The sequence below is a fragment of the Rhinatrema bivittatum genome, chromosome 1 (assembly GCF_901001135.1).
Source record: "Rhinatrema bivittatum chromosome 1, aRhiBiv1.1, whole genome shotgun sequence".
Classification (NCBI taxonomy): domain Eukaryota; kingdom Metazoa; phylum Chordata; class Amphibia; order Gymnophiona; family Rhinatrematidae; genus Rhinatrema; species Rhinatrema bivittatum.
In genome coordinates this window covers 509778506-509800057 of record NC_042615.1, presented here as the reverse complement: position 1 = coordinate 509800057, position 21552 = coordinate 509778506, and the positions used below count along the sequence as shown (strand labels likewise).

General features: G+C 45.5%; 1 protein-coding gene across 7 annotated transcripts in view; it reads right to left on the bottom strand.

The window, feature by feature from the left end:
* MBD1 (methyl-CpG binding domain protein 1) overlaps positions 1-21552 on the bottom strand; it is a 322119-nt gene that overhangs the window by 105773 nt on the left and 194794 nt on the right. For all 7 annotated transcript variants that reach the window (XM_029611568.1, XM_029611550.1, XM_029611587.1 and 4 more), the window contains one exon: positions 326-490. In XM_029611568.1, the coding sequence (XP_029467428.1) occupies positions 326-490 (165 nt within the window). The remainder of the gene's footprint in view (positions 1-325; positions 491-21552) is intronic.

Here is a 21552-nt window from a genome sequence, read left to right as displayed (position 1 = left end):
CATAGAGATGTCACAACTAGGTTAGTACCATAACAAGTTATTAGTTTTCCCTTCATGCTGCTCCAGCTCTAAACCCTCAACCATCCTCTGGTGAAAGAATGATTCTGAATCCCAGTGCCAATCCCACGAGCCATTAAATCCCCTGAAACAGGTTCTGTATCCCTATTTAGACCTCTGAAACTAGTAGCACTGAAGTGACAGGCTCTATATTCTTCTGCCAACCCCCTCCCCATTTCATTCTAGCAGAAAAGCAGCTTACAAACAAAAGGCAAATAACTTTCTATTCTACAGTGTAAAAAAAAAAAAAAGTTGCAAGTTGACCAACCATGGCAAAACGTAGGCACTGCCTCCAGCGGCACTTCTGGCGCTTCAGGTTCCGACCACCAAACTTGGGTTTGTCATGGCAGAAGTCACACTTGCCACAGTCTATTTTCTGCAGGCATGCTTCGCACTCTCCACATTTTCGGTTTCTGCGCCGACTGGCGAAATGCTACAGAGAAACAAGGGAGGGAGAAATGAAAATTACTGCAAATCAAACTTATAGAAATGTGAGATAGTGGGAGTCAACACAAATTCACCTTCCAGATTCCAGTTTCTAAGCGGCCATTAACTTTGCATGTGTTCTTATCCTCATCTCTGCCACTGACTGCATGTGTGTAAGACACGCATATATAACCAAGAATACTCAGTTCACACAACCATAATTGGTTCATTAATATTAAGGCACAGCAAAGCAGCTGAGCTAGACTCGAATCAGGAGACAATTAATAAATCAAATAAGGAAATAAACCCTTATTGTTTGTTTTTTGGCCTGGCAGGAAGCTGCCAGGCCAAAAAACAAATATTAAGGCACAGTAGAGAAGGCTTTATCAGTACACCTTAAAATGATGAAGAATGGCATAAGGCTGAAGGCACAAAGTATCTTCAGCCCACCAGAATTGCCACAGGGTTCAGGATAAAGCCCAGATGCCATAAGGAGAACTAAGTGATTTCCCCAAAATAGTTTTGTCAAATTGACGTAACAGCATGAGCATGACATCAAACGCAGTTGATTGATAAAGAAGCACATGGCAGCTTGCATCTGCCCAAATTCAAGCTCATGTAAATTCAAAAATATTTGTTTCTCCTGCCAAAATTGTCAAGCGTCCAGTATCCTAATTTGTAAACATGTTTTTTCATTTTCTACCTATAGGAGAACATGGGAAATTTGTCCTACCTCTTAATTCCTATTCTATTAGTTCTCTAACTAGTCTGGTTGCTTCTGCTCTCTGCAGACTACAGAATCCTAGTATAGCAAGATTTGAAATTGTCTGCTACAATCAGGTACATGTGCTTCCTCAATTGAGAATAATTCCAAAGCCTCCTAAACTGAAAAGCTAGACATAAATTTAAACATTAATTGTATACCTCAAAATATTGGAGAATAAGATGTTAACAGTCTAATCCTGGAAGAGTTGATCCAGACTGCTGAGAGAACTAATAAAGCAGAAATTGACAGAGGTAATCCAAAAGTCCAATTCTATTTCAATCTTTCATCAGCCCAGACCCCAAAAATATGCAAAACCACTACTTCACTGGATGGGAAACAGCCTTGCTTAAAATACCTCTCTCTTGAACGCTACACCTTGAGATAGCTATTTGTGAACTCTGCAGTATTTCAGAAGGTGTACAACCAACTAAAAGAAACCCTCTCACACATCTGTTTTAATGCCTCAGCCTTCTCTGGAAAGAATGTAAATACTTGATCTAATGTAATATGCTCTTATAACTTCTGAAACTGTCTTATACATAGCCTTGGTAAGCCTCAGAAGTAAAACACTACACATCTAAGAAGTGGTTTGGACAAAGCAAAGTTGCTTACCTGAAATAGGTGGTTTCTGTTGACAATAGGACAACCAGCCACACAAGTGGATAAAGTATTCCAACAGTGCTGAGACAGAAAAGTTGTCAGAGCTCAGAAAAACCAAGGTAATTTTCTGAGCACGCAGGGGCAACTCTCACAAAGCCAACACTGTGTGACTTTCTTCAGTCTTTGTAGCAAGCTAACCTTCAACTCTTAGGGGAGGAGGGCAGAATTGTGCAGCTGATTTGTCCTGTCTATGGAAAGCACTTGTTACAGGCAAGCAATTTTGCCTTCTCTGTGGATAAGCAGGTCAATAATCAGCCACATATATGGCGATCTTCACAATAAGAGTTGCATGAAAAGGTGTTATGCTCTTATATCAGCAGTGAAAGATATGCTGAAGACGTTAAGAAATTAAATAAGCTGTTGAGAACTGCTTAGCTTAAACTGCTATTTTGACGTGAAGCATTTTCTAGGCAGAAATAAACACTGAAAGTGTGAAGACCAAATGGCAGCTTTGCAGATTTCTATGGAAGCAGAGTGAAGATGGGCTAAGGAAACTCCAGTAACTGTGACCTGATGCGCTTTCACTTTATTTTGAAGTTGTTGGCCTGAGTATAAAGAATAAGAGAATACAATCAGAATTCATGTGGAAAGTGTTATTTTTGTAACTGAAAAATCCTGTTTGAAGTATTGAAGGAAATAAATAGTTGTGAGGACCTTCAATAAGACACTGATCTCTCCAAACAGAACAATACATTTCTTCTTCAGTCAAATGTATGACAAGTCTGTTTGCCCTTATTGGTGTTTAGTCTCAGAAAAAAGATAGACAATACTATGAATTAAGTGAAAGTGGGAGACCATTTTTGGTAGAAATTTAGGCTTTTCAAAACTATTCTGTTGTAGAAAATGAGGGTATACAGAGTATGAGACTAGTGCTTGCAACCTGAATACTCTGAACGGAAGTTACAACTATCAAAAATAAAATCTTCCAAGAAAATAATTTTAGTTCTGCAATTGCTAGAGTCTCAAACAGTGATTTCATGAGCTGAGCAAGAACTATATTTAAATCCCAAGGAGTAGGAAGATCTTTAATGAGAGGTTTAAGATAAATTACGCCTTTCATGACTCTGGCAACTATAGATTGCTGGGAGACAGGGAATTTATCCTAAATTCTCATGGTATGCTTCTAGAAACACTAAGATGAACCCTTACTTAGTTTTCAAACCTGAATCAAATAGGCTTAAACGGTATTGAAATAAGAGGAGAAAGATCCTTAAAGGGGCCCAGAGTGACTTGTGAACACCAGATAGAAAGCAGAGTTGCTTACCTGTAACAGGTTTTCTCCCAGGACAGCAGGATGTAGTCCTCACATATGGGTGACATCATCAGGCGGATCCCTATTATGGAACACTTTTGTCAAAGTTTCTAGAAATCTAAAGTTTCTAGAAACTTTGACTGGCACACTGAGTATGCCCAGAATGCCATGATCCCTGTGGCCACAGGGGTCTCTCTTCAATCTCGTTTGTTGCAAAAAGCGCGAGTGAAAAAATAAAATAATAAACTTAAGCGGACCCAACTCTACGGGGTGTCAGGTGGGTTTTGTGAGGACTACATCCTGCTGTCTTGGGAGAACACTTGTTACAGGTAAGCAACTCTGCTTTCTCCCAGGTCAAGCAGGATGGTAGTCACATATGGTTGATTAGCAAGCTACAGGCTGACTCGTATTACAACAGACAACTCATGCAGCAGGCATAATAATTGGGGTGCTACTGGCAATGATGAAGTAGCCTGAAATCACAGCAGGTGGTTGTGGAAGGAGTTGGGGATTATACGGGAAGAAAGCTTTTCAAGACAGATTGGACAAAGGCAGAGTTTTGATGGACTTCCTTATCTAAGCAGTAGAGGGCTGTTTGGAGAGCGCTCCATGTCGCAGCCTAGGAAATGTTGGCAATTGGTACTGAATGACAGTGTGCTACCGATGTTGCCAGGGCCCTTACAGAATGTGCCTGCACTCAGCCCTAGAGAGGAAGGCCTTCTTCCTCATAGCAGAATTCGATACAGTCTGCTAGTCAGTTGGAGAGAGTTTGTTTGCCCATTGGAACTCGCAGCTTGTCTTTGTCAAAGAAGGAAAGAGTTGGGTGGATTTCCTATGGAGTGCAGTGCGGTCTAGATAGAATGCAAGTGCACGCTTACAGTCCAAGGTGTGCAAAAACCTCTCACCCTGGTGAGAGTGAGGCTTTGGGAAAGAGCGGGCAGACTATAGACTGAGTAAGGGAGAGGATGTGTCCACCTTAAGAAGAAATTTAGGGTGCGTACAGAGGACCAGTCGGACACGGAGGAACCTAGTGTCGGGTGAGTATGCAACAAGGGCTTGCAACTCACTGACCCTTTTTAGCAGAGGTGATGGCTACGAGGAAAGGAATTTTCCATGTTAGAATTTTAATGTTATAGGAATGCAAAACTCGAACAGGGAAGTATGAGTCTTGTAAGCACTACATTTAGGCCCCATTCTGTAACTGGTTATCGTAGAGGAGGCTTAATTTGTAGAAACCCATGATAAGCCGACTCATAAGGGTTGAGCCATTAACTGGGTATCCCCTACTCCCTTGGTGGTAATTTGAGATGGAACTGAAGTGTACCCGTGCGGAGGTTGTCTGGGGACCAGAATCCGAAAGGTATCCTAGATAGCCTAATAGAGATGGAGTGGGGCAGAAAAAGGGGCCAATACCTTTTTGTGCACAACATTCGGTAAAACTTGCCTATTTCGAATGGTAAGATTTACGTGTAGAAGGTTGTCGTGAAGCTATAAATACCTGAGAATACCAGTGAGTCTGTGTTATGAGATTGACCTGTGGTCAGGTGAATCGGTTACTGGACTGATAGGTTGAGAAGTATGGGGAAGCATACTTGTCAAGGCCAGTACATGGTTATGAGAATGATTGAAAACCTGTCCTGCTGTAGCATCACGAGAGTTTTGACTATGAGTGGTATCGGAAGAGACGCATATAGGAGGCCTTTGTTGCAGGGGCAAGCAAAGGCGTCCATGGTAACGCATTTTGATGCATGTGTAGGGAGTAGAATCTGTCCATTCTGTGGTTCAATTCGGACGCAAGAGGTCGATGGTTGGTTGACCTCAGTGCTAGAAGATTTTGCTCGCTACACATGGATTCAGAGACCACTTATGGGGATAGAGACATCGATTGAGATGGTCTGCTAGTATGTTCGGTATGCCTGTTAGATAAGTGGCCCGGAGATGCATGTTGTATGCAAGGGCCCAGGCCCAGAACCGCGCAGCTTCCTGGCAGAGCAGATAAGGGCCTGTGCGTCACTGTTTGTTCGAGTAGCATATTGCCACTATGTTGTCGGTCTGTATCCACAAAGTTTTCTGTGAGAGGCAGTGTCTGAAGCATAAAGGGCATTTTTGATGCATGGGTCGAAGCTCCAGGAAGTTGACCTGAGACTTTTCATGGAGCGGAGTAGACGCATTTTGGGTTTGGAGGGTGTGGATTCGAGCTTTCCAACCCAAGTTGGATGCGACTGTGGCCAAGATCATCTGAGGATTTGGTACTGGATCGGTGATATGGATCAGGGACGAAAGTAGTTGAATGGCTTAGAGCCACTGAAATCTGAAAATCCACTGAGTTTCTCTCATGGCTAGTCTGGCCATAGGAGTGACGTGGATAGTGGAAACCATGTGGCCCAACAATAAAATAATTGATGGGCTGAGGCTATGTTGCATGCATGCAGAGATGTGGACAATTTGATAGGATGTCTGCGCGGTTGTTGGACAGGAAGGACGATGCGACTGTAGTGCCCAGATCTGCTCCATATGGGATTTATGGTAGTTGATCAGAAATCCCAGCCAAATGTAGTAGATTTATAGTGAGTCTTAGAGAATTTAGAGCTCCTTGCTTGGATTGACTCCTTATTAGGCAGTCATCCAGGTAAGGAAAGGTGTGAATGCTGCTGTTCTTTGTAGATGAGCGGCAGTCACTGCTAGGCATTTGGTGAAATACACAAGTTGTCGAAGCTAGTTCGAATGGCAGAACTTGGTATCGAAAAATATTGTAGTATAAAGCGTATAGAAAGTCCAGAGAATAGAGGCAACCCACTTGTTGTAGTAAGGGAAGCATGGTGCCTAGAGACACCATTCTGAACTTTTCTTTCTGAAGAAATTTGTTGAGATTTCTGAGGTGCAGGATTGGCGGAGGTCACCTGTTTTCTGTTGAAAGTAGGAAATAGCGGGATTAAAATCTTCTGTCTTGTTGCGTCCGGGGAACGGTATCCTGGGCCCTGGTCCTCAGTGGGATTGCCGCTCTGTTATCTGGCAAGGTTGAAAAATCCAGGAGCCTGCCCGACTGGCGGAGCTGGTGTGATCTGGATATCAGTTGGTCTCACATGGATGCGTGAGCAGTAAACGGTCCTTCTAGCATCACTCTCTGCTGTGCAAGAAACACAGAGCTGTCGCAGGGTCTCGCAGTGGTCTTGCAATTGTCTGCTGGACCTTGTGCATGAAGAGATTATCTGCAGTGCATGGCATATCAGCTAGTGTATCTTGGATTTCGGCCGTAAATCAGGGGCCGAAAGCCAGGTTACTATCTAGTACGGAGTCCTGTTGCTGGCAATGGGAGGACGTTTCGAAGTAATCCCATGTTGCTTGAATCTCATATTGATGGCAGAGAGGTTCCCTTGGTGTTGTGTCAAACATAGCTAGTAAATAGCAATATGTGACACCAATTGCGTTCTTGGAAGATGTTACGATCTAAAACCTCCCGAAAACGTCTGGTCTGTTTTAGTGACCAGGTCTCGATGGGATAGGTGCTGAAGCGGGATTAGAGTGCCCATCGCCCTTCGAGGATCCTGGGATATGTACAGGGGCCCGTGGAGGCTCAGGATGAGTCGGTGTCGTTGACTTAGGCTGTCTTTGGTAGGTGCCACAATGGTGCAAATATCCATGGCTCCAGTGTTAGTAGATTCCAGAAGGTATCGAGGACAGCCCTAGAGACAAAGACATCCAGCTCCTCCCTGGAAGCTGGTATGTGTAGCGCAGCTACAGGGGGAGACAGGCTAGGCATTACTGGCACTTCCACATACATCTGTGGTGACTCAGTACCCGGCACCGGTGTCTGTGGGGAATGCCTCGGTGCCAAGGAGCATGGAGACTCTTGTACCCAGGCCCGCTTTGCAACTGGCTCAATGGACATTGATGCCGGTGCGGTATCAATGCCGGCACCGAACGTGGAACCACGTCGGTGGTGGCGATGATGTTTCCATCTGTGCTCAGCCCGGTCATTCTCCAGCTCAGAGGAAACTGCAACCGATGTCACGGATGGCATCGGTGATGGACGGTGACCGTGCTGGTGATTCCCACAGTGCTCGGCCCGGTCATTCTCCAGCAAAGAGGAAGATGCCCTTGCTGTCCCGGATGGCACTGGTGACACACTGTCACCGTGCCTCTACTGCTGCTGGCATTGTTTGTCGCCCAAGGATTACACGGGGCTCTGGTTTAGAACCCGAAGTATGGAGCGTTTTCTTTAGTTGAGGGCACTGACGGGGCCCACCGACGGCAACGGGAACCGTGAACGTCCCAATCCCTCTAGCCCCAATGGACTGGTGGAAGATCGCAACAAGGACACTCGTGGACATCCTGGGGGCGGACCGAGGGTGATAGACAAAGGGAGAAAAGAGGGCTGTAATTCGGTTGGTAACCCGGGGTAACCGACAGTGAGGTGACAGGAACCGACCGAAAAACAGGGTATAGTACTCACCGAGCGTCGATGAAATGTACGCGAAGGGAGACCCGTGTAGGGAAAAATTATTTGTGAAGTAAAACTTCAAGTGTTTCCGTGAGGAAAAGTTGAGAGAAAAATCTCACAGAGCTCCTAAATGCGAGGTAAACTGCAGCGCGGAAAAAAGGAGACTGAAGGGAGACCCCTGTGGACACAGGGATCATGGCATGCTGGGCATGCTCAGTGCACTCAGTGTTCCGTAATAGGGCTCCGCCTGATGACGTCACCCATATGTGACTACCATCCTGCTTGTCCTGGGAGAAAATCTTTTCCACTGTTGTAAGATTTTCTGGTTGAGCATATTCTTGATGCTAGAGTATCTTTACTCACTTCAGCAGGCAATTGAATCAAAGAGACTAGGTGGCTTTCAACATCCATTCACTCAAAGTCAAAGATTGAAGGTTGGAAGGAGAAGATTCCCATTTAATTGCTATTAAGGATGGGAATATTCCCAATTTTGTCTGTTGAAGACCTAATTGTTAAAGCCACGGAAATCAAATTTGATATAAGCAAGAGGGTTATTAAAGTCAGACTTTTTGTCTCAATGTTTTACTTGGTCTTGACTATAAGCAGAATTGGAGGAAGGGAATGAATAAAGAAGCTTTTGATTCCATGGTATTGGAAAAAGCATCTGTTGCTAGACTGCTCCTTGCTGGCCTGTTGGAACAGTAGGCAGGAACTTTGTTGCTGAATGGCGTTGTAAAGAGCTATATAATGTGTCCCTTTCTAAATGATGGTTCAGGATCATTCATGTGGTTGCACGTGGCAACTTAGCATGTCTGCTATCTGGTTTTGATTTTCAGGGAGTCAGTTATTGGATACATCCTTTGGAAAATTGCCCATTTCCATATGTTGCATGCCTCTTAAGATTGAAAGAGCCGGTTCCTCCTTGTTTGATACAGATCAACACCGCTTTCCATTTTAGCCAGGGATTGAAAACTTTTAAAACATTGACAACTGCTCTCATCTTTTCCTACTTGCAGATTGTTGTTCAGGTGGAGCTGCTAACAGGGCAAGGAGATAAGAACAGAGATCTTTAATAAAATCTACTGGTTCTTTAACTTTGTCTCCAAAGAGATTATCCTCTGTGCCTGCAACTATACTAGTCTTTTGGCTTCAATGGTTACTGCAGGCATTCTGGGTGAAGTATTATCTGTATCATAAAATGATCAAATTAGATGTTTCCCACATTTTTCTGCTTCTTTTAATACAGGAGTGAACATGGAATTTGAAGGAAAATGTTGGATCGTGTCTTACAGTTTTTACAATGAGTTATAAATGTATTACCATATATAAATAGTATAGCTGATAACATCTAAAACAGCTGCCTAACATAGCTGATTGGAAAATCTTTTGTCTTGGTGCCTTGTAACTTTGCATCTTTACTAATTGCAATTTGGAACACTGCTTTGTTCAGCATCAATTTCACTACTATAGATTCATGGGAGAGTTGTACGTTTGGATGCCCAGGACAAGGCTGAACATTATTTGGAGTTCCTGTAGCACTCTATGAATTTGAACAGCTATTTGTATTGGACTTGAATATATCGTAGCACACCAAATATATCTTATCTAGTTTTTGCCTTCTCCTGTAAAATAAATGGAATCACTTTTGCCATTTTTTGGACAAAGGCAGAATATGATCCATCCACCAATCAGAACGGCAGGACAGAATTATAATTGTGATCTTTCCTGAGAATCAGATACTATAAATTCAGGGATGGCCAATTCCGATCCTCAAGAGTCACAAACTGGCCTGGTTTTCAGGCTAACCACAATGAATATGCATGAGAGATTTACACACACTGCTTCCATTATATGCAAATATATATCATGCATATTTATTGTGGATAGCCTGAAAACCAGGCCTGTCTGGCTCTTGAGGACTCAGTTGGCCATACCTACTCTAGTTTTTCTTTTCCTGAGGCTGTCCTATCTTTGAACAAAACTGAACTTGGAGACAAACTGACTCAAGTTGCATAAGCTCTTGCTTAGCTTGATATGGCAGAATATTAGTCAGCTTCAGATTTTGTGGCCAAAATGGGAGTCTTTTCTAACTAGGATGGAGAACGTAAAGAATATGGCATATTAGTAAAAATCTTTTATCGAGTGAAGCCACATTTTTGTGCCAAAAATATCTGGAAAGAGGAATTTCAGTAGAGGAACTATCCAATTCTGGAATTAAAATTGGCTTGGATTGTTTGGCAGGAGTAGATTCAGAATGAACTAAATTGTCTGGCTGATTAGTGCCAAGGCTCATATTTAGGTTACTTCAATGGTGCCAGTGAGAATTCTGCACCACAGAATAATGGTGCCAAAGATGTCTATGTTGTTGGCACCCACGGGGTATGTTTTGGCTCCTGTGTGCTTTAGTGCTGAGGAGTGCAGTGTCTTTCTCTCTCTTTGCTAGAGGGAGAGAAAGACATCTACAACCAAGACTTCTGAGTCATGGTGTTTAGCATGAGGGACTCTGCCTTTTTTTTTATTTAGGAGATGATACCTCAGCTAATGGCGGTTTCCTGTTTCCTGATCTGGAGGCCTAAAGAAAATTGGTCGACATTCAGGCAAGTCAGTAAAGTTACACACATCATTCAATGAGACTAAGCAACGAACACAATGGTCATGTTGATCCAATAAAGCTATCTTTTATGAATAGTAGGTACATCTTTTGAAGCCCATTTATTGTCTGTCATTGTGAAGGGAGCTGAAGTTAGTTCAAAATCATTTTTGTAAAATTTTCTTATTTTGGAGACCTGCAACAAGAAAAATTAAAATATGGAAGAAGAAAAAAACGAGCACAAAAATGCATCTTTTCTTATGATAAAAAATAAATTGGTCTTATTGGTACTGTCAGATGACATCACCTACTTGTTTTCTGTTCGTGCATAGAGAATTCCTTCTTAACAGTTAGTCTTATAAAAGTTTTTTTTTATTTTCCAAATATAAATCCCTCCTCAAAATCCAGTAAATACAATTGTCTTTCTTTAAAATGTATTTGCTTTAGGAAATGGATAAAGATGTCTTGATACAAAAACTAGAATTCACCTTAGGAACAAAACTTGAAATAGTTCTTGGAAACACATTATCTTGAAATAATTTAAAGGTGTGAAAATTAACATTGTGTAATTAGAAACAGGGCAAAAACAGTCTTAAATCATTATAAAGTTTCAGCTGAAGGGCCCCATCAAGGCTTTGAGCACTAAGCTTAAATTCCAACCTCGAAATGAGTTTGACAAAACCAAGCGTTGAGAGTTCAGCTCTAATAAATCTGATGCTAGAGTGAGAGGATATCACTCCCTTACAGAGGAATCTCCTAAAAATCTTGCAATTTGCACTTTTTAATTCCTATCTAAAGACTTTTTAGCAAAAATTCCAATACTAGCTCACATAATACTTTACTGGATTCTTTTGATGATCGCCATATCAGTAACTAAATCTTCACCAAAAGGGAATTTTCCTTCTATTTCAACAAAAGATCCACAATTTAACAAGAATACCTCTTCTGCAATAATAGCATCCTTTCAACTTCCAAGCCTTTAACTTTGGATAGCATTAATCTGAATGACAAATTAGGCCTTTGCCAAGCATATCTTTTTTTATTTTTACTTTATTTTTATTGGGATTTTTATATATCAAATATACAATATTTGAATGGAAAACATACATATTAAACAGCACAAAAAATCTTATAATACATAAGCAATTTTACAGTATGTATTTCTACTAAAGTCCACTCATCAGAGAGAAATCCAAAAAGAAAAAAAAATCAATGGGACATTCAAAGATAATAAAAATTATACACAAACTCAAAATGCAGACATCTTACCTTTATCATATAATCAGCATTCTTTAACCTACTCACCACTGATTCTCAACCACTCTGGAGTCCAAAAAGGATCACAATTGGAGGGGGATCATAAAAAAATATATATACTTCACAGCAGCCAATAACTACAATATATTTACAAGGAAAACGAATAAAGCAAGTAGCTCTTAACGTCAGTATCTCATACAACGCATAGAAAAATTATTTTCTGCGTTCCTGGGAAATCCCGGCTAAATCAGGAAAAATCCAAACTTGGTGCCCCTTAAATACGATTATTTTTTGAGAAATATAATGTAATATAGAATTACGATCTTAAGGTAATACAAATAGCAAAAGCAAAGTTGCTCTGTTAATTATTTCTTCATCAGATCTTTCCAAGAAACCAGAAATGACAAATTGTCTGAAGAGATATCCACTAAATCCCCATTCCACCAAACGCCCCTCAGCCTTCTTCCCAACTGGAATATAAAAATACTAAGTTGGGGGGGGAAATATTAGCCTCAGGCAAGCAACCATCTTTAAGATAAGATTTAAACAATTCTAATGGCAAAAGAAAATTTATAATGACAATCACTCAACCAACCACATTAACCTCAAGAATTTCAAAACTGGACCGTTGGTAAATCAATAAACTAATATCTTATGAGTACCAAAAAGTTCAGCATTCATATACTCAATTGTCAACAAACCTGTAGTGGAAGTTAATGTGGTTGGTTGAGTGATTGTCATTATAAATTCACATATCACCTCATTGGGCACGGTTGCTTTGCAGTCGAAGGCTTCTATTAACAAGACATACAAGATAAGCGTAATCGAGATGAGATGAAGTTTTTCAACTATTTCATGAATTGATATTTTTGCGCACAAAGTATATATATGCACAAAGTATTGTCTATTCACATGAATGGGGCAGTGGCTCAATTTAAAAATTTAAAAAAATGAAAACTCAGTGACTGATGATTAAATATAAGGCTGAGTTCTAAAGTTGTACTTGAAAACTATAATGTTGCGCCCAGTCACAGGCGGCTGCGACCTTTGCTGCTCACCTCCTTTCTCTATGCAGCTCCGAGTCTGGGGAGAATGGCGGCTTCTGCTTCCACACGCCAACCCTCATGGTGTGTCCGGGACGGCGTGGGCGCTCCCGGCAGCCATCTTACATCCGGGGTTACCTAAGGCATGCGAGCGCGCGCACCTGCCCCCTTCTTAAACGCGTCATGGTGGGAACCTTCCATACTTAAACTCAGCTGACCTCTTGCAATATGAGTTAGCAAGGATTCCTGTCCTGCTATTTCCACCACACTGGGACTCCGTCTCGCTATCCTGCTGGGTGACCTAGGTACCTGCTCCTCGGGGGCCTTGCCGCACTCAGGGCTATCCGCTCCTCGGAGAGCCATTACTTTCTGTTTCTCTGTTCCAATGAGTTCCTGCATCGTCCTCTGATGACCCTGGCTGTTCTTGCTTGGACCCCTCCTCAGTGCCTGATCCTCCATCTACTTCCACAGTACCAGCATGAGTACAGAACCTAAGGAAAACAAAATTATCAGGTAAGTAATTTCTCCATTTCCTAGCGTATAGCCAGATGGACTCAGAACCCATGGGATGTACAAAAGCCACTCCCGGACAGGGCGGGAGGCTGCCCATAGCCCACTTAATACTGCCCTTGCGAAGGCTGTGTCCTCCCGAGCCTGAATGTCCAGGCGGTAGAACCTGGAAAAAGTGTGTATAGAGGACCACGTTGCTGCCCGACAGATCTCGGCAGGCGACAGAAGCTTGGTTTCCGCCCAGGAGACTGCCTGGGCCCTCTTAGAATGAGCCTTAACCTTCAGAGGTAAGGGCTTTCCTGCATCTATGTAGGCCGCCTTGATTACTTCTTTGATCCAGCGGGCTATGGTTGCCCGCAAGGTCGCTTTTCCTTGTTTCTTCCCGCTGTGAAGATCGAACAGGTGGTCCATTTTGCGAACAGGTTCCAATCTTTCCAGGTATCGGACTAGGAGTCTGCCGACATTTAGATGGCGAAGAAGGCGTGAGTCTTCCAAATCCTTATGTTCATCTGGAGATGGTAGCGAGATGGTTTGGTTCACGTGAAAATGGGAAACCACTTTCGGTATGAAGAAGGGGACAGTGTGCAGTTGTATGGTTCCAGGCGTGAACCTAAGGAATGGTTCCCGACAGGATAGTGCCTGTAGTTCAGAGAGGCGACAAGCTGAACATATTGCCACCAAGTATGCCGTCTTTAATGTTAAGAGGTGGAGTGACAGACCACGTATTGGTCTGAAGGAGGCCCCAGCTAGGAAGTCTAATAATAGATTGAGATTCCATAGAGGCACCGGCCACTTTAGGGGTCGTCGGAGCTGTTTAACCCCTTTAAGGAAGCGGGACACATCTGGATGGGTTGATAGTCTGATGCTGTCCACTTTGGCTCTGAAGCAGGTCAGTGCAGCAACTTGGACCTTGAGGGAGTTGAGTGACAACCCCTTCTTCATACCGTCCTGTAGGAACTCCAGTATCATGGGAATTGTGGCTGTCTCGCTTGGAGAAGGGTGTCAATCACGGCCTTTGAGTAACCGTGCTTCTTCAGGCGAGTCCTCTCAAGGGCCAGACCATAAGAGAGAATAGAGACTAATCTTCGTGGAGGATCGGGCCCTACCGGAGAAGGTCCCTGTGTGGAGGTAGGCACAGAGGGTTCCCTGAAAGGAGTCTTCGCATGTCTGCGAACCATGGTCATCTTGCCAATCTGGGGCCACTAGTAGAACTAGTCCCCTGTGAAACTCTATCTTGCGGATGACCCTGCCCAGTAGTGGCCATGGGGAGAAGGCGTACAGTAGGTCTTCCTCTGGCCAGGTCTGGACAAAAGCGTTCATCCCTAGAGATTGTGGCTCTCGTCTGCGGCTGAAGAACCTGGGGACTTGGGCACCGAGACGGGTGGCCAGTAGATCCATGGCTGGGAGACCCCAGCAATTTACTATTAGTTGGAAGGCTGTGGTCGACAGCGTCCACTCCCCCGGGTCTAGGCTCTCTCTGATGAGGTAGTCTGCTGAGAAGTTGTCCTTTCCTGCGATGTGAGAGGCAGAGATCCCTGGTAGGTTTACCTCTGCCCATGCCATGAGGGGTCTATCTCCAGAGACACCTGCTAGCTCTTGTTTCCTCCCTGGCGGTTGATGTAAGCAACTGTTGTCGTGTTGTCCAACATTACTCGAATTGTCTCGCCACGGAGTCTGTGGCTAAATCGCAGGCATGCTAGTCTGACTGCTCGAGCTTCCAGGCAGTTTATGTTCTATTCCGCCTCTTTCTTGTTCCATTGTCCCTGGGCCGTCAGTTCCTGACAGTGGGCTCCCCACCCTTGCAGGCTCACATCTGTGGCGAGCAAGATCCAGTTCGGTGGGGATAGGCTTAATCTTCTGCTTAGGTGGTCTTCTCCTGTAGCCACCACTGGAGCTGGGCCCGAACCTTTGCTGGTAGTTGGAGGTGAATTGATTAGTCCTGGGACAGTGGGTTCCATCGTGACAGTAGGGAGTCCTGGAGCAGTCACATATGGGCCCTTGCCCACAGAACAACCTCCAGGGTTGATGCCATGAGGCCAAGGACTTGAAGGTAGTCCCATACCTTGGGGTGCACATTGGTCATCAATCGTAATTGTTCCATCAGTTTACTTCTTCTCAGAGGGGGGGGGGGAGGAAGACTATGTTCTGTTTGGTGTCGAACTGGGCCCCCAGGTACTCTAGTGACTGAGTGGGCTGTAGACTGCTCTTGCCTGTGTTCACGACCCACCCGAGCTCCTGCAGTAGGCTCTTGACTCTGCTGGTTACCCGCTGGCTCTATTCCGAAGACTTTGCCCTGATCAGCCAATCGTCCAGGTAAGGATGTACCAGGATCCATTCCTTCCTCAGTGTTGCCGCCACGATCACCATAATTTTAGTGAAAGTCCTGGGGGCATTTGCTAGGCCAAAGGGTAGCACCCGGAACTGGTAATGGTGACCCAGTATCGCAAAGCGCAGGAAGCGCTGGTGATCCTGATGGACTGGGATGTGAAGATAGGCTTCGGAAAGGTCCAGGGAGGTCAGGAACTCTCCCGATTGTACTGCCATTATAATGGAGCACAGAGTTTCCATGCGGAAGTGTGGCACTCGCAGATAACAGTTGAAATTCTTGAGATCCAGGAAGGGCTGGAATAACCATTCCTTCTTGGGAACAATAAAATAGATGGAAGAGCACCCAGTATTTTGCTGGGGCGTGGGCACCGGAGTTATTGTCTTCAGACTGAGTAGTTTTGTTAGTGTGGTCTTCTACTGCCAGTCTCTTGGATTGGGAGTGGCAGGGTGATCTCAAATTTGTCTCAAGGGATGCTGCAGAATTCGAGAGAGTACCCTTCTCAAATGATGTTTAGGACCCATTTGTCCGATGTTATCTCGACCCATCTTTGGTAGAAGAGGGCAAGTCGACCTCCTATAGCTTCTTCCTATGGATGGGTTGGCCTCTTCTCATTGTGGGGCATGGCTGGAGCCTGCCCCTGGTCCTGCTCCCCTCTTGGTTTGTCTGCTCCAAAAAGACTGGGACCTTCCGGAAGGGCGAGGTGCCTGGAACTGTGCGTTCCTGTAGTATCTAAAGCGCTTCGATCCTCTGCCCTTGATTCTTCTGGGGGAGGAACGCTGACATCTTTTATTCCTATCTTCTGGGATTCGAGGCACTGGCGATTCGCCCCATTTGTTGGCTAACTTCTCCAATTCGCTTCCGAACAAGAGAGATCCTTTAAAAGGCATTCTCGTGAGATTCACTTTAGATGTCGTGTCTGCAGACCAATTCCGTAGCCATAGTTGTCTTTTGGCTGCCACTACCGAGGCAACGCCCCTGGCTGAGGTGCGCACTAGATCTGACCTTGCGTCAGCGAGGAAGGACGGTATAGGTTCCATCGTCTCCCCGGTATGAGTTCCGGAGATATTTGTCTCTCTCAAGAGGAGCAAACAGGAACGTGCCACCAGTGCGCAACAGGAAGCAATCTGCAGTGTTATTGCTGTTGCATCAAAGGCCTGTTTAAGGATGGATTCCAATCGTCCGTCCTGCGTGTTCTTCAGTGCCGCTGTTCCCTCAACGGGAATCGTTCGCTTTGAGACGGCGCAGACCAATGCGTCCACTTTCGGGAAACACAGGTTTCCAGAGGGTACAGGGCTTCCGAAGGCCCGCCCCCCCTTTGAAGCTGGTCTCCGGGGCATTCCATTCCAAGTGAATCAGTTCCTGGATGGCTTCCATCATTGGAAAGTAGCATGAGGCCTTACGAAGGGACACCAAGATGGGGTTCTTCTTTGGTTCCGCCATAGGGTCAGTGCCCGAAATACCCAGTGTCTTTAGAGTCTGGGAAACAAGGGCTGGTAATTCATCCTTGTGGAAGAAGCGAAGCATGGTTCAGTATGGTTCCATCCCTGGAGGGATTTCTTCTTCCAGGGAGTCACTCATCATCTGATGTGTCTGGATCCCTGTTAGGGAAGTTCTTGGTTAGGCGAAGTATGTCTCGAGGCATCCGAGCCAGGCCGGGAGGATCTAGAGCTCCCAGTAGGGCTGGTTGCACCTGAACGAAGGTTTGCAGCCCTTTGAAAAATTCCACCCGGGAGAAGGTCTCTGGGTCCATGTTGATCCCAGGGAAGGGTAGAGGATGGGCCCCGGAGGTGCCCTCCTGTGGGGAGGCCATGTCGGAGATACATAGGTCCGGAGATCAATCGTCAGTGGTTCCGGACCCCTCTTCCGACAGTAGGGGTCCAGGCTTTGGATCCCCCTGGGCTTCTTTGCAATGCTGGCACAGGCAGGACTCCAATTCAAGCTGCGCGGCTCTTATGTGGCAGGCTATGCAAAGGGAGTGTCCCTTGGCCTTCTTGGGTGGCGGTGCCATTGTTTTCACCAACTTGTGCGCGTGGCTGCCCTCTGCGTGTAGTTATGTGCATGGATGCGCTCAGACGTGTGCTCAGTTGCACGCGCCGCTGACAGCTATGCATACGTCTATATTGGAAGCGCCCAAGTTAGGCACATCGGCTGCTCGGCCTGCCCCGCACGTACCACCGGTCGAGGACGGAATATGGCGCCGACGACCCCACTCGCAAGATGGCACCCCCCCCCCCCCCCCGAGGGTCTCCACGTGTGTGGGCCCTTGCACCGGATCGGGGCCTAGCCCAAACAGGGCCGCTCAACCCAATCAGTGCCCTTTTAAAACCTCGCCAGAAGAAAATTTTTGGTACGGCATTCCGAGCGGGGCTGGGGAGCTCTACCCGTGCACTTCCGGCTCCCTGCTCGTCATCGCCAGAAGAAAAGATTTTTACCTTACCTGGCCTCGGCGCTTACTGGCCGTTTGCCGGGCGGTCTCCAGCTGCGGGGGGGGGAGAGGAAAATACTTTCACAGCCGAGCTCCATTCTGCACTCGTTGCCTTTCAGCCACCCTGGGGGCTAAGTCCACGCTGGGAGCCGGCTACCGGGCCAAGACTCACCTCTGAGGGATCTTGGAAATCACCTCAGGAATTCTCAACTGGGCGAGGGACCCTTAGGTTTCACCGCAGGAGAGCAGGGCTCGATCTTCTTAAAGGTAAATTTCTTTCTTTGCTGTAATTGTTAACACTATTCTAATGTGTGGGATAGTGTCCGCATCTGCTAGGAGATGGAGAGATACTGAGGAAGTGAAGTCAGTGCTGGGGTATATGTTCCCAGGATGACGTCAGCTTGAAATCTGACTCAGTCTCCCATCTGCTAGCAGAAGAGCACAATACCCATTGGTCCTGAGTCCATCTGGCTACACTCTAGGAAAAGGTTGTACAGAGATGGCTTACCATCTGTATGGTGAAAACATGCACTAATTGCACTAAAATGTGCCCGGACCGAGTTGGTCTTAAAACCAGCTTCAAATAGAAGTAGAAGGTAGTCAAGCAGTTTTTGTGAGGAGCAGAAGGGATCTATGGCCCTATGCTCACACCACACAGCAAACCTCCTCCACTTTAGTGCATTGGACTTTCTAATGGAAGGCTTTCTAGAAGCTAAGAGGATACAAAATACATCCTATATGTCATAACTTCAACAAAGTCTTTGGAAGCAGTGGAGAATATGAGCACATCTACCCCTTGGTCCAGGGACCATATGTGGGTCTTAAGGACAGACTCAGTCTGTCCGCCAACCTGTTGTCCACACCAGTCAAATAAGTGGACCTAAGCACAATACCGAGAGATGGCTCAAGCCCACAGCTTGACCACTTTGTGATATGGGAGGTGGGAGCCTGTACCTCTCTACTTGTTGACATAATACATCGCCACTTGATTGTCCATCTTGATCAGTACAACTTTGTTGGACAACCGATCTCAAAGCCAATAGCCATATTGAATCTCCCAGAGCTCCAAGAACTTTATCTGGTACTGATGTTCTGGGCAGACTAAAAGCCTTGGGTGCAAAGCCCATCTACAGGAGCTCCCCAATCTGGTTTGGGCACATCCATGGTTAGGACAATTTGAATTGGATGAATCTGGAAACCACTGCAACCACAAAATCCACTGGCTCTTCGCATGAAGAGACATGCCATGGGAGAAACATGAAAATTTGCAACCATATGGCCCAATAACCTCAATATGTACTAAGCTGATGTCTGCTGACAGTCTTCTGCAATGGCCATCAGGGTGGTCGCCTGTTGCTATGAGGTTAAGGCTGAGTCGTGTCTAGCAGAGCTCCAATAAACTCCAATTGAGGTGAAGAGCTGAGGCAAGACTTGAGGTAGTTAATGATGAACACTAGTAACTCCAACACCTGGGTTGTCATGCGTATGGACAGCTTGGTTCCTGCCTTAGATGTGCTCTTCACCAGCCAATTGTTCAGACAGGGAAACACATGCATCCCCAGCATGCATAGATGCACTGTCACCATGGTTAAACATTTTTTGAGGCAGATGCAAGCTCAAACAAAAAAGGGATCAAGGTTCCCAGGGAAATCATCTTGAAATTTTCTCTTGTTCAAAGCCCTTAGGTCTAGATGGGACAGAGTCCCCCTGTTTTCTTTGTAATCAGGAAGTACTTGGAGCAAAACCACTGACCTCTTTGTCCTGATGGAACAGGTTTGACTATTCTGGCCATCACGAGGGAGGAGAGGCCAGCACTTCTTGATGCACTGTGTCTCCCCAAGACAGGCTCTGTGGACGATTTGGTACTCGCTGAACAATGCCCAAACACCCCCCCCCCCCCCCATCCAAGGTTATACTGGGCCACCAATTCACATAGAACCATAGCCTGCCACAACTGAAAGGTCCCCCAGCATAGATACTGAGATTTTGGTCATGCCTTTTGTGGGCCAGTCAAAACCCCATCCCAGGTGTTGGTTGGGACACAGTCTGCTCCATGAACCAGTATATATAGGACATTCTGAAGCTGGTACAGGAGGTGGCCAAACAGCTTCCTTAGAAGCAGCAAGACTCCCTCTAGTCACTTGTAACCCAAGGGTCTGGAGTGTGGAGAAAACATTCTCAAAAGTAACTCCTGAAGGATCTCATGCACTTGACTGCCATAATCTCTTTAGGAGGCTCCATGTATTGGAGGACATCCAGCATCTTGTGCCTGAAATCTTCTTCAGTCTGTAAACGAAAAGTAAATGGATGGCTTCTGCCATTAACCGCACAAACTCTGAGGAGTGGTCCTCATGTGGAGATTTCCTTCTGTCCAGGGGAGGTGAGGGATCGGAATGCTTCATCATCTGAAACACTGTCAGAATCTTCACATCTCCAGACGTTTACAGATTCCGACCTACTGTGACTTAAAGGGCAGGAATCCCTGGGCACTCTGTCCACAGCCAGTGGGTTGGTGGCTGGTGTGCTTGGCCTATGGCACCTGCAATGGCGATGATCACTGCCCCTTCAGGAGAGCTGGGATAATCATCAGGTCGGCTAGCACGAACTCCAATGCCCCTCTGTGCATCAGTAAGGCAATGGGCACAGACACCAGTGTCAGTAAAACGCCAACTGCCTGTAGGGAATTGAGCAGCGGCTCAAAAATAGACAGTGCCAGTCTGTGCCATCAATGCCTCACAGAGGTCCTGCAGTGCCTTTTCCATGGCCAGCTGCACACAACTCTCCAATTCGTCCTCAAAAATTGCCAATGCTAACACAGACTAAGCCATAACATACTTTTGTTTCGACTGCAAGAATGTGGCCTTTCAGAAAAGGTTCTCAAATGGTTCAAATATTATTTGTCAGATAGATCTCACGCAATAAAATTTAACAACCACCTATCTTCTTTTTTTGATATCAAAACCGGTGTCCCTCAGGGATCCTCATTGTCTGCTTCCCTTTTTAATATTTATCTTGCTCCAATTTGTAAAATCCTTTCCACCTTAACTGATTGCTATAAAATTTATACAGGCAACATTCAGTTCGTGATATGCATTCGCCAGTCTTGGGACGAGACCATGGATCTTCTTAATATCTGTTTTTCAACAATCCATAAATGACTCTGACATAATAAACTATCTTTAAACATGGCAAGACAGATTTTGGCAATTCATAGCCCGTATACTTCCTTCAATGAAATCATCTCAATCAATCTTTTACCATTAAAAATCAAATCAGGTGGCCAAGATGGCGGCGGTGTAGCAGCTCTGCTTAGACGCTCTCCGGATTTCTACAATTTGCTTGTTTCTTCATTGGAGAATATCCGAAAATACCCCCGAAAAGGAAAGGTCGGGTTCGCGTATATCCTGCAGCGCTACCCCTGCCGCCCGGACAGCGTACGATAGCGGAGCTGACTGCAAACTATTCAAAATTGGAGGTGCCATGCTCCGCGGAGGTAGCCACGGGAGGAGCCGCGGCTGATCCTGGAGAAACTACACTGAGCCCTCCAGACCCCAGGACGCCTCCAGTGCCTGTCCCCAGAGACTCCTCGAGCCCGGTGAGTGCCTTACCGATCCCTACTGGGGAGACAGGTATAGCGGCAGGAACCACCGCGGGGATTGGGAGTGAAAATGCAGGCCTGGAGGAGACAGGAGAAGGGACAGCAGGGATGCAGGGGGCAAGCTTGAATTTGGACTTTGTTCCCACAATGAATGCCTTTAATGGTGAAGATTTCTTTAAGTTTGAGCCCGAAGCAGGA